The 12,344-nt window shown below is 42.5% G+C and overlaps 1 protein-coding gene across 1 annotated transcript in view; it reads left to right on the top strand.

Moving 5' to 3' along the window:
• The window catches only part of b4galt1l (DP-Gal:betaGlcNAc beta 1,4- galactosyltransferase, polypeptide 1, like), a 43,537-nt gene that overhangs the window by 2,834 nt on the left and 28,359 nt on the right, over positions 1–12,344 (top strand). The window contains exon 2 of the mRNA XM_080745432.1: positions 10,052–10,287. Within this exon, the coding sequence (XP_080601558.1) occupies positions 10,052–10,287 (236 nt within the window). The remainder of the gene's footprint in view (positions 1–10,051; positions 10,288–12,344) is intronic.

The raw sequence follows: 12,344 nt of genomic DNA, 5'->3' as shown, positions 1-12,344 counted from the left end.
TTTACTGTTGAGTGAGAAAACAATGTTGCACATTAGGTTAATCATCTGGGGACCCCCCAAAATAATTTGGGTGACCCACAGGTTGAGAACCACTGATTTAGTCCAACTATGACGAAAAATGTTGGTCGGAATACTTACTATTCCTCCCGGCCAACACTCTCTGCTGACCTGTGCCATCCCCAGCCCGTAAGAGTAGGCCTACACGCATAACCCTCTCAAATGAGCACACGCAAGTGCTCATTTGAGAGGGGACGCTACTGTCTATAAACATAACAAGAGATATCTGTCTAAACACCTGAACGTGGCTCTGACTTGTGGAATGTAAAATAAGAGTGAACCATAGGTTTCACACTCTTATAACTATAAGTGAACTCTTACAGTATAAGTGAAAAACTAAACACACATATTCAATCATAGCTATATAGGTATTTGGATTCGGAGGTATTGAGGTATGGCATTTTGTATCGCACAGCCCCAGAAAGTAAAGAAATAAGTATTAAATTCAAGGTACTGATACAATACATTTTTGTCGACAAAATCAACTGTAGATTTAGTTGACTAGAATCTTATGATATTTTGTCAACTAAAATATGACCAAAACAAAATGTCTTTCAAAAGACTATGACTAAACCATAATTAGTTGTCAAAATCAACACTGCCGAGCATTGAAGTGTACTTTGGTTGTAACTGTGTGTTTATGTAACTACTGGGTGTAGCAGTGATAGTGTAGTTATTGTAAACGCACGTACAGTCGGGCTGGTAGCCTGGTACTGGCAAATACTGATTATTTAAATGTTTTGACGTGTTGTATGAGGGTTTGTGCTACGCAAACATTTGCACCGATTTGTCCTTTTTTAATAACATTGGTCCACTGGGTGTGGCATGACGTCAGTAGGTGTGTTCAGATCATGTGTGTGCACCGTTACTACAGGGAGTCCTCCAAATCCTTCTGTGATAGAATGTTTTTTTTTCTTCTAGCGTCCATATTCTGAGAACCTTAGCCAAAAATAGCCGATCTACAAGCTCACAAGTCACAACACCTCGCAGCGCGAGGTGTTGTGAGCTTGTAGATCGGCTATTTTCGGCCAAAAGTTTCGGTGTAGAGGGGAAAAAGGAGCAGACTAAGTACAGAGTGAAAGGTCAAGTTTATTAAGTATTGACGGTTCAAGTGGTTAAATATCTGAAAACACAAATTGACATGAATCCAAAATACTTTGATGATTGTGCTGTTAAACAATGGAACTATGGAATCTATGAAAAGGTTGTGGGGTTCCCTGCTTCATCTCTCTCTCAACTAAGGGGTCCTTGGCCAGAAAATGTTGACGACCCCTGCAATAATTAATTGGTTCCCAAACTGGGCGTCCCCAAACTATTCTTTTTTGGCTGTGTTTACATGGACAATATTTATTCATTCAGAATGAACTCATTTTGGGGGCGAACTACTCATTTAACAGACCAAGTACAGAGTGAAGGGACAAGTAAGTTTACCAAAGTACTGAGGGTTGAAGTGGTTAAATGTCTGAAAATACACATTAGCTATCCATGAAAAAGTTTAATCTGTGGCACAATTTTACACAATACACAGTGGGGGTCCCTGCTTCATCTCTCTCTCAGCTAAGGGGTCCCAGCTTCATCTCTCTCTCAGCTAAGGGGTCCCTGTTTAATCTCTCTCTCAGCTAAGGGGTCCCTGCTTCATCTCTCTCTCTCAGCTAGGGGGGCCCTGCTTCATCTCTCTCTCTCAGCTAAGGGGTCCCTGTTTCATCTTTCTCTCAGCTAAGGGGTCCCTGCTTCATCTCTCTCTCTCAGCTAAGGGGTCCCTGTTTCATCTCTCTCTCAGCTAAGGGGTCCCTGCTTCATCTCTCTCTCTCTCTCTCTCTCTCAGCTAAGGGGCCCCTGCTTCTTCTCTCTCTCAGCTAAGGGGTCCCTGCTTCATCTCTCTCTCTCTCTCTCTGCTAAGGGGTCCCTGCTTCATATCTCTCTCTCAGCTAAGGGGTCCCTGCTTCATCTCTCTCTCTCTCTCTCTCTCTCTCTCTCTCTCTCTCTCTCTCTCTCTCTCTCTCTCTCAGCCAAGGGGTCCCTGCTTCATATCTCTCTCTCAGCTAAGGGGTCCCTGCTTCATCTCTCTCTCTCTCTCTCTCTCTCTCTCTCTCTCTCTCTCTCTCTCTCTCTCTCTCTCTCTCTCTCTCTCTCTCTCTCTCTCAGCCAAGGGGTCCCTGCTTCATGTCTCTCAGCTAAGGGGTCCCTGCTTCATATCTCTCTCTCAGCTAAGGGGTCCCTGCTTCATCTCTCTCTCAGCTAAGGGGTCCCTGCTTCATCTCTCTCAGCTAAAGGGTCCCTGCTTCATCTCTCTCTCAGCTAAGGGGTCCCTCCTTCATCTCTCTCAGCTAAGGGGTCCCTGCTTCATCTCTCTCAGCTAAGGGGTCCCTGCTTCATCTCTCTCTCAGCTAAGGGGTCCCTGCTTCATCTCTCTCAGCTAAGGGGTCCCTGCTTCATCTCTCTCTCTCTCTCTCTCTCAGCTAAGGGGCCCCTGCTTCATCTCTCTCTCAGCTAAGGGGTCCCTGCTTCATCTCTCTCAGCTAAGGGGTCCCTGCTTCATCTCTCTCTCAGCTAAGGGGTCCCTACTTCATCTCTCTCTCTCAGCTAAGGGGTCCCTGCTTCATCTCTCTCAGCTAAGGGGTACCTGCTTCATCTCTCTCTCAGCTAAGGGGTCCCTACTTCATCTCTCTCTCTCAGCTAAGGGGTCCCTGCTTCATCTCTCTCAGCTAAGGGGTCCCTGCTTCATCTCTCTCAGCTAAGGGGTCCCTGCTTCATCTCTCTCAGCTAAGGGGTCCCTGCTTCATGTCTCTATCAGCATCAAGCAACACACAAACCTATGTTGCCAGTATGTAAAGGTGCTGAACATGTGTGCTGGCATTTCTACACCAGTGAAGTGTTCATCTCAAGCACCTCAGGGTGCTCAGGACCCGCGGCCTGCTCTCTGTCATCTCAGGCCTTATCGCTGTTATCTCCCTCTGGTTATTGTATGATGTGTAATAAAATGGTTTTATTGTACACTGTACTATAATACTAGTATAAAGGAAGCTTCTGACTAGGAGCCATTAGAGCGGTGTAAAGATAAGCTGATGACTTTATTGTCCCATAAGCATTCACATGAACGTGTGATTCAGAATAACGATTTACCAACAGAGGTCCGACTTATTAAGGCCTGAAATTGTGTCACTTTAGATCAGGGGTCTTCAACGTTTTCAGGCCAGGGACCCCTTAGTTGAGAGAGAGATGAAGCAGGGACCCCCCACAACCTGTTCATAGATTCCATATAGTTTCATTGTTTGAAAGCACAATCATCAGTGTATTTTGGATTCATGTCAATTTGTGTTTTCAGATATTTAACCACTTGAACCGTCAATACTTAATAAACTTGACCTTTCACACTGTACTTAGTCTGCTCTTTTTCCCCTCTACACCAAAGCTTTTGGCCGAAAATAGCCGATCTTTGGCTAAAGTTCTCAGAATATGGATGCTAGAAAAAAGAGAGTGAATGTAATGAATGTGTGTGTGAATGGGTGAATGTAATGTGCAATCTCTGTAAAGTGTCTTTGATAAAGGCTCTATAGAAATGCACCATTTACCCTGTGTACTGTGTATGTTCATAATAGGCCAGAGGGTGGGAGGGGGGGGTCTGAGTGACAGACAGGAGGCTGGGCAACCAACCGGTCTAACTGGAACTTAACTGTTGTTCTGTCCGGAACAACTGTTCAGTGGGGGTCTGGGGTCAGGCCCTCTCCTCAGTAGGGCTGTCACAATTATTACATAATCGTCTAATCGTGATTATTTGACATTATCGTGATTATTTTGTCATAATCGTCATAATCGTGAATGTTGAAAAATGTCAGAAATAGTGGAAATAGCAGATCTACAAGCTCACAACGGATCTACAAGCAGATCTACAAGCTCACAACGCGTCGCATCGCGACGCGTTGTGAGCTTGTAGATCGGCTATTTCCACTATCAATGTTATTTTTTAAGTAGTTGTCAAATATGTCAGTAATTTATTTGTGTGTTTAGGTTATGTATCATATCTACCATAATTATGCAACTTCAAAGCCAAACAGAAATGTAATTATCAACGTCAAAAACACAATTAACACAAATCGCCAATTATTTGAGTGACAATTAATCGTCATATAAAATGTCATATCGTGACAGCCCTACTCCTCAGAGTAACTACAGGAGGGGCCGCCAAAATGGCAGACTAAAATGTTTGCGAGTGACTAGTGCAGAAGAGGTCCAGTTAGGGCTGTCACGATTATGGCATTTTACACGACGATTAATTGTCACTCAGATAATTGCGATTAACGATTTAATTGTGTTTTTGCCGTTGACAATTATATTTCTGTTTTGCTTTTAGGCTTTGAAGTTGCACATGGCAGATATGACACATAACCTAAATATACAAAGAAATGAAGGACATATTTGACAACTTTACACTTTGAAAAGAACATTGATAGTGGAAATAGCCGATCTACAAGCTCACAACGTGCCGCATTGCGGCATGTTGTGAGCTTGTAGATCTGCTATTTCCATTATTTTCTTTAATGTTTGAACATATATAAACATTATATAAACAAGACGAGTCATTGTATGTCTGTCTGCGCTCTGAAAATAGCAGATCTACAAGCTCAGTTATCTCTGAGAAGGATCCCTGTTCTTTTAACCCATTAAAGACCCGGAACGCATCTGTGTCACTTGAGATTTCCAAAAATAGCAGATCTACACTGCGAGCTTGTAGATCTGCTATTTTTTTTAAATCGTGACAATTTGTGCAAGTCTTTGAATGAATTCTATAAGAGTATTCTAAATCCTTCCATCTAAATTCTTCCACCATCTTCAGTGGTTCTCAAACCTTTTCATGTCAAGGACCCCCAGAATGATATGTATTTAGCTGCGGACCCCCATCTCAATCAGAATATGTATTCAGCTGTGGACCCCCATCTCAATCAGAATATGTATTTAGCTGTGGACCCCCATCTCAATCAGAATATGTATTCAGCTGTGGACCCCCATCTCAATCAGAATATGTATTTAGCTGTGGACCCCCATCTCAATCAGAATATGTATTCAGCTGTGGACCCCCATCTCAATCAGAATATGTATTTAGCTGCGGACCCCCATCTCAAAATGTTTAATTCCAGGGAGTCAGGGACCCAGAGAAAGAAAGATTTGAGTTGCAAATGGTTCGCAAAAGCATAAAATACTGGTTAAAGTGGTTCAATCCTAGAGTGACACAGATGTGTTCCACGTCTGCATTGGTTAAAGTAAACCTAGCATCCAAACAATGTAATAAATGAGGAGAACTTCCTTTCAGTTTTTTTTATTACCCCGTGCTCTCTCGTTGCTCATTCATCTGGAATGTTGTGCGCGCGAGCGTGTGTGTGTGTGTGTGTGTGCGTGTGTGCGTGTGTGTGTATGCATGCGTGTGTGTAAACCTAAACTTGGCAGTGCTACAGCTCCGAGTGGCTTAGTAAACGTGTACTTTAAAGTAGTGACACGTTGTCTGTTACTCAACAAAGAGACACTAATTATCTCCAGTTTTCAGTATGATAATTGAGTACCTGAGACGAATAACAGTCTAAGTCCATATTTGATTTTCTTTTTTGAATATAGATTATTTTTAACCAGACCACAAACTAGTCATTTCTGATCTGTTAAATTGTTACTGCACTCCCCTCTCATTTTGTTGAATTGTCTGTTTTAATGTTATCTGCTCCCTTTGTCTGCTGAATATTGCTTGTACGGACTTATACTGTTGTTCCACAAACTGTTGGAGATATTCTGTTTTTCCACTTTCCATAAGTATTATGTCTTATAATTCCTAATATATATGAGTTAAGTAAAAAAATCTAATTCAACAAAATGAGGGGGGAGTGCATTAAGAATGTAAAAGATTAAAAACTTCTAGTTTGTGGTTTACAGTCTGGTAAATCATAAAAATATCTATATTCAAAATAGTAAAATATGGACTTGGACTATTTTTCGTCTCAGGTATTCAATTATTATTAGTTTTTCTTTTACAGACGGATGTAGTTTCCTACATCTTTGTGTGCTTACATTAATTTCACTTCTGTCATGTAACGGTTACTTGGCACGAAGCCTGTTCAAACACGGTTACTCCTTACTTAGGCCTACATGTTGTGAAATAGAGGCTGTTATTACTAGCCAGGACGGTAGCAGCATAGAGAGTAATGTCTTTAGGAACAGGGCTCACCGCTACATTAACACCTGTTCAGTGGTTCTCAACCTTCTCAGACCGGGACCCCCAAAATAATCACATTTTAACTGGGGACCCCCCCCACCCTTATGAGCACTAAAGCCCTTATCAGAGTCTGCGGTGAAGAGCCTATCACTGCAAATTTTAGGTGATAAGCTATTCACCTAAAGTGAGAAAACAAGTGGAGGCCATCATAGTCAGTCACGGTGAAGTCCCATCACTGTGACTGACTGGTCTAGATGGACCAATCAGTGAACGGGGTGATGGGTCGATCTGTCTGAAAGTAAAAACAGAGAGATGTGTCTGGGTTCGCGGTGGTTCACCGGTTTAGGCATAGTATTTTCGCCAGGTTAACGTTCACCAGATTCGGACTAATGAAATGTCGGACCAATGCCATGGCACCTTGTATAACACAGTTCTATTGTGAAAATAGCCGATCTACATGCTCACAGCGCCTCGCGTTGCAAGGTGTTGTGAGCATGTAGATCGGCTATTTTCACAATTTTTGCCTCTAATATTTGACAATTTGGCCAATGTTTAATTTGTCATCTTAGAGGTATTTAAAGGTCCTTAAATTGTCACTTTAGAATAGAAATGTCCCATTACCCTCTATAAACCCTAAACTTTATGTTGGTTTGTTCACTGTTCAGTGAGAAAACAATGTTGCACATTAAGTGAATCATCTGGGGACCTCCCTGGGGGTCCCGAGCCACAGGTTGAGAACCACTGTTCTATAGTAATGTCATGAGGAAGGGGGCTCACGCTACATAAACACCTGTTCTAAGAAACAGGTCTGGAAACCACCTACAAAACCACTCTGGTTTCAGGGGTGGGTATTCAGCATCTTATGATCATAATTATTGAAATGTTAAGTTCCACATTCCCCCTCTCTCTCTCTCTCTCTCTCTCTCCGTCTCCGTCTCCATCTCTCTCGCTCTCTGTCTCTGTCTCTTGCTCTGGCTCTAGGCCTTGTATGCCCACAGCAAATCAGAGAGCAGCATTTACGGTATATAAACCAGTAAGACTCCCTAATCGGGAGATAAGCGACCGTCAGGCCACAGCGTGATTTTAGGGCAAAATGTGTAGGAGCAGTGTCCAAAAATGTGTTTGAAAAAATCTGCCTGATGGTGGCGCTATATGAGACAGATCCATGTTGATAACATGAGTGTAGACATACTGTGTAGCGATTTGCGTGATTTTAGGGCAAAATGTGTAGGAGCAGTGTCCAAAAATGTGTTTTACAAGAATCGGCCTCATGGTGACGCTAGAAGAGGGTCATGTGAGAATTGATGGTGGAGGTTGTGGTTTGGCAGGCAAGGAGTGCGTGTGCAAGTTTTGGCATGGATCGGGGCAACGGTTACGGAGATATGAGCAGGGCAAATGTGTGACGTGTGACAGACTGACTGACTGACTGACTGACTGACGGACAGCTGGTCGAGGTTTTGATAGTAACTGCGACCTGATGGTCGCAATTATATATATAATATATATATATATATATATATATATATATATATATATATATATATATATATATATATATATATATAAGGCTGCATACAGGTATTTAACCAGTTTATATGAGAGACGTGAGCGGCCCGAGAGCGGACGGGTGAGGATCCCTTCGGGATGGGTGTCGGTAGTTTATATATAATGGCCTAAGTTTGTAGTTCCAGTAGGAATAGGGTCACATGACCACAGAGTTGTAGTTCCACAGAGCATGTATTTGTAGTTCCAGTGGGAGTAGGGTCACATGACCACAGAGCATGTGAGCAGATCTAAATCTCACTCTGACCTCAAGGACTTTCACCTCTGACATACTTTATCCTCACAACAGATCTGCTGGCTTGGTTTGTTTGTTTCCAGTTTGAATGTTTCACGATTGATTGATTGATTGATTGATTGATTGATTGATATCCGTGTTGGAAGTTTTGAAACAGAAGTGCATTTAATTTAAGAGGAATCGTAATAATGAACAATATAAAATAAACAATGCAATGTCATTAAAAGTCTATAACAGATAACGTATTACTGTGCTCTCAGTAAAGGGTTTTGTGCATTTTTTGCAGAAAAGTCAACCTGCTTTTTCTTAACCTTTTGCACAACAGAAAAGTGAAGCTTTTGGACATGCATGCTTACCTTGACATCACAATATCATTGTTGTTGCGACCGAAGGTCGCAGTATACCATGAGAAATGTTGCAGCTTGTCCGTCCTTCAGTCAGTACAGGAGGTGATGTCACGTGACATCACCTCATCAAAGATCAAACCCTGGATATCAATACTGTGTCAGTCAGTCAGTCAGTACACATTTTTAGCCCATATCTAACAGGACTTCATATGGGAATGCCCATATATGGAGGAAGACAGCCCATATCTGTGCGGCTGTTTCAGACAGGGATCTCCATGTATGGGCATGACATGGATGTACTATATACAGTACATGGATCTCCATATATAAGGGTAACTGGTCCGATATACATCACTGGCCAGATGTCCAAGAATTGGTGCGATCTCGCCCTTTAGGGCGAGGTAGTAAGATGCCCTGAGGCGTCTTACTAGTTATTAATATATTTCCCTTCTCTCTCTTCTTGTTGTGAGTCTCATGGGGTTCTGAGGGTGGCGTTATTAATGTTGTGTGTATGTGGTTCTGAAGGTGTAGTTCAGGTATTAATGTTGTGTGTATGTGGTTCTGAAGGTGTAGTTCAGGTATTAATGTTGTATGTATGTGGTTCTGAAGGTGTAGTTCAGGTATTAATGTTGTATGTATGTGGTTCTGAAGGTGTAGTTCAGGTATTAATGTTGTATGTATGTGGTTCTGAAGGTGTAGTTCAGGTATTAATGTTGTATGTATGTGGTTCTGAAGGTGTAGTTCAGGTATTAATGTTGTATGTATGTGGTTCTGAAGGTGTAGTTCAGGTATTAATGTTGTATGTATGTGGTTCTGAAGGTGTAGTTCAGGTATTAATGTTGTATGTATGTGGTTCTGAAGGTGTAGTTCAGGTATTAATGTTGTATGTATGTGGTTCTGAAGGTGTAGTTCAGGTATTAATGTTGTATGTATGTGGTTCTGAAGGTGTAGTTCAGGTATTAATGTTGTGTGTATGTGGTTCTGAAGGTGTAGTTCAGGTATTAATGTTGTGTGTGGTTTTGAAGGTGTAGTTCAGGTATTAATGTTGTGTAAAGGTCAAGGATGTTCACAATCACAACACCAGAGGCAGCTCCACTATTAAATCATCATCAACGTAGATTTAACACTAAACGAGGCTCTAACTCGTTCTCCTGCTACACCATCAACATGTGGAACGCCCTTCCACAAGCCCTAAAGGAGAGCAAATCCCTAGCCTCCTTCAAAATTGGTATGAAAAGTCACCTTCAGACAGCTGCTACCCGTGACTTGTAAATAGACTAAGCCCCCATATCCCCCCCCCCCCCCCCCCCCCTTTTCTCTTTTTTTGTTTTTGATGTTATGCTTTTGAAACTGATATTATCCTAGATAAAGTACTATGTTCTATCCGTCTGTCTTTCAATGTTATATGAGATACTTAAAGTGTGGTTCCTGTGGAAATAAGCCTCGGCTTTCTAGGATCTCCTTTTAGTTGACCTTGTACCAGTGATTTGTACTGTCATGAAACTGTACTTTTTTCTATTGCAAACTTCTAATAAATTCTTCAATCAATCAATGTATGTGGTTCTGAAGGTGTAGTTCAGGTATTAATTTTGTGTGTATGTGGTTCCAGTGGGTGCAGTTAAGGTATTAATGTTGTATCTCATGTGGTTCCAGTGGGTCCCCTGCGGGTGGAGTTCAGCCTCCCGGTGTCGTTGGAGCAGGTGGCCAGGGACAACCCGGGCGTGGGTCCGGGCGGCCGGCACCGGCCCGCAGGCTGCCTGTCCTCCCAGAAGGTGGCGCTCATCATCCCCTTCAGGAACCGGGAGGAGCACCTGAAGTACTGGCTCTACTACCTCCACCCCATCCTGCAGAGGCAGCAGCTGGACTACGGAGTCTACGTCATCAACCAGGTACAGTCCTGATCTGCTCTTACTATATAATAATAATAACTAGAAATACTGTTCCTACGAAACAGTGTGGGCTCGCTCGTGACTATATTCTGCAGCGTGCTAACTGTCATGTGAAGCTCAACCAATACTCCAGCTAACACCACTCCCAGATTTTCCACAGCTCAATTGCACCTCATTGGCAAAGGGCCCTGCCTTTGTACTGTCTGCGACGGAACTCACTATATAAATAACTGCCTTTATACTGTCTGCGACGGAACTCACTATAAATAATGAAGATAACATAGTGTTATCGCCTTTCAGGCGATAACACTATGTTATCTTCATTATGTAATAATAATAATGAGGATAACATAGTGTTTAACTAAAATAATAACTATTAATCAAATAAATTGTTCTTCATTTCTTATGTTTGCCCACGTGACTATATTCTGCAGCGTGCTAACTGTCATGTGAAGCTCAACCAATACTCCAGCTAACACCACTCCCAGATTTTTTTCCACCAATTGCGCCTCATTGGCTAAGGGCCCTGCCTTTGTACTGTCTGCGGTGGAAATATGCGGCGGAACTCACTATATATAACTAATGAGGATAGTTCTCGCCTTTCAGGCGAGCCCACAACTAGTAAGACGCCTCAGGGCGACATGCAACCTCGCCACATTGTCAGTAATGTATATTGGACCAGTTACCCATATATGGAGACCCCTGGTACCCATATATGGAGATCCATCTACTGTATAAGGAGATATGCTGTGATAGCCCAAACGTGCCTGCTCAGTTATTCGTTATGTGAAAGTACTATGACGTCTATGACATCTGACATCATACCCTTGTATGCCCATACATGGAGATCCCTGTCTGTAGAACAAGCCGTTAGTGTGGTATGTGGCCGATGTGGCCTCCATATATGGGCATTCCCATATGAAGTCCTGTTAGAAATGGGCTTAATATTGATTACATCAGGGAACGCCACATATGTAACTCTGGGCTCTACACTCCCTCTGTCAACCTGGAGAGAGCAACAGACTGACCTCTTACATACCATAATTAGCTGATAATTAGCCAATAATTCATGTGTTCAATTTGTAGTCCTACAGCTGCCATGTTGAGGACCAACACAGGTGTTTCACTGATTGGCATAGAATTAATGTTCTACATCAATCAGAACACCTGTGTTGGTCCTCAGTATGGCCGCTGTAGGACTACAAATTGAACACATGAATTAGCTGGTTCGTCAAGGCGAGGGGGCGGAGCCTACTGCCTAGTATGACCTCTATGTGTAGGTGTTTACACAGGCTCGGGTGAGGCCCCCGCCCGCCTCCCCGTTTCCCTCTCTGTCTCTCACTGGCAGGAGAACCATTTTGACAATTCAAGTCTATTTTCTTCAAAGATAGATATAAATATACTGGTGAATATTAGACAATATAACCCTCTATAGCGCAATAGAAAACATGCACAAATGTGTCCTGTATAATGCGAAATACAGACTAGCCTACTCTGTAGTGAATATCAGTCATATAGCCTAACCCTAAAACAATCTAGCACAATAGACATCATGCACAAATGCGCTCAATAGCCTAATTGCATCAAAAAAGCGAAATTGCGCTAGGGTGATATTAATATTCGCCAGTATATTTCTATCTATCTTTGAAGAAAATAGAATTGAATTGGCCAAAATTGGTTCTCCTCCTGCCAACAAGTGTTGAGAGAGAAACGGGGAGGTGTGGCGGGGGGCGATCTGCCTCACCCAAGCCTGTAAACACCTACATGCCCTCTAACTATTAAACCAACACACTAACACCGCAGTAATAACACACTCATTTGTAATCTAATGTCCACCGTGACGAGGCTTTAAAAACTCTCTCCAATGTAAATACACTCATACAGACACGTCAGCAACACCAGAGGCCGTCAATATCATGTCTGTACACGTTGGCAAACATTGAGATTTTCTCTTTGATTTTTACACTCCATTATTTGTTTAATGTTCTCATTTGGATCACAATACCCACTTACTGAATGTCAGTGTCCAGGTTCTCCTTAGAGCAAGGGTCTTCGAC

This window comes from Nannobrachium achirus (assembly GCF_963921795.1).
Source record: "Nannobrachium achirus genome assembly, chromosome: 17".
NCBI classification, from domain to species: domain Eukaryota; kingdom Metazoa; phylum Chordata; class Actinopteri; order Myctophiformes; family Myctophidae; genus Nannobrachium; species Nannobrachium achirus.
The sequence above is the reverse complement of the archived record's forward strand: the minus strand, read 5'-3'. Positions and strand labels throughout refer to the sequence as shown.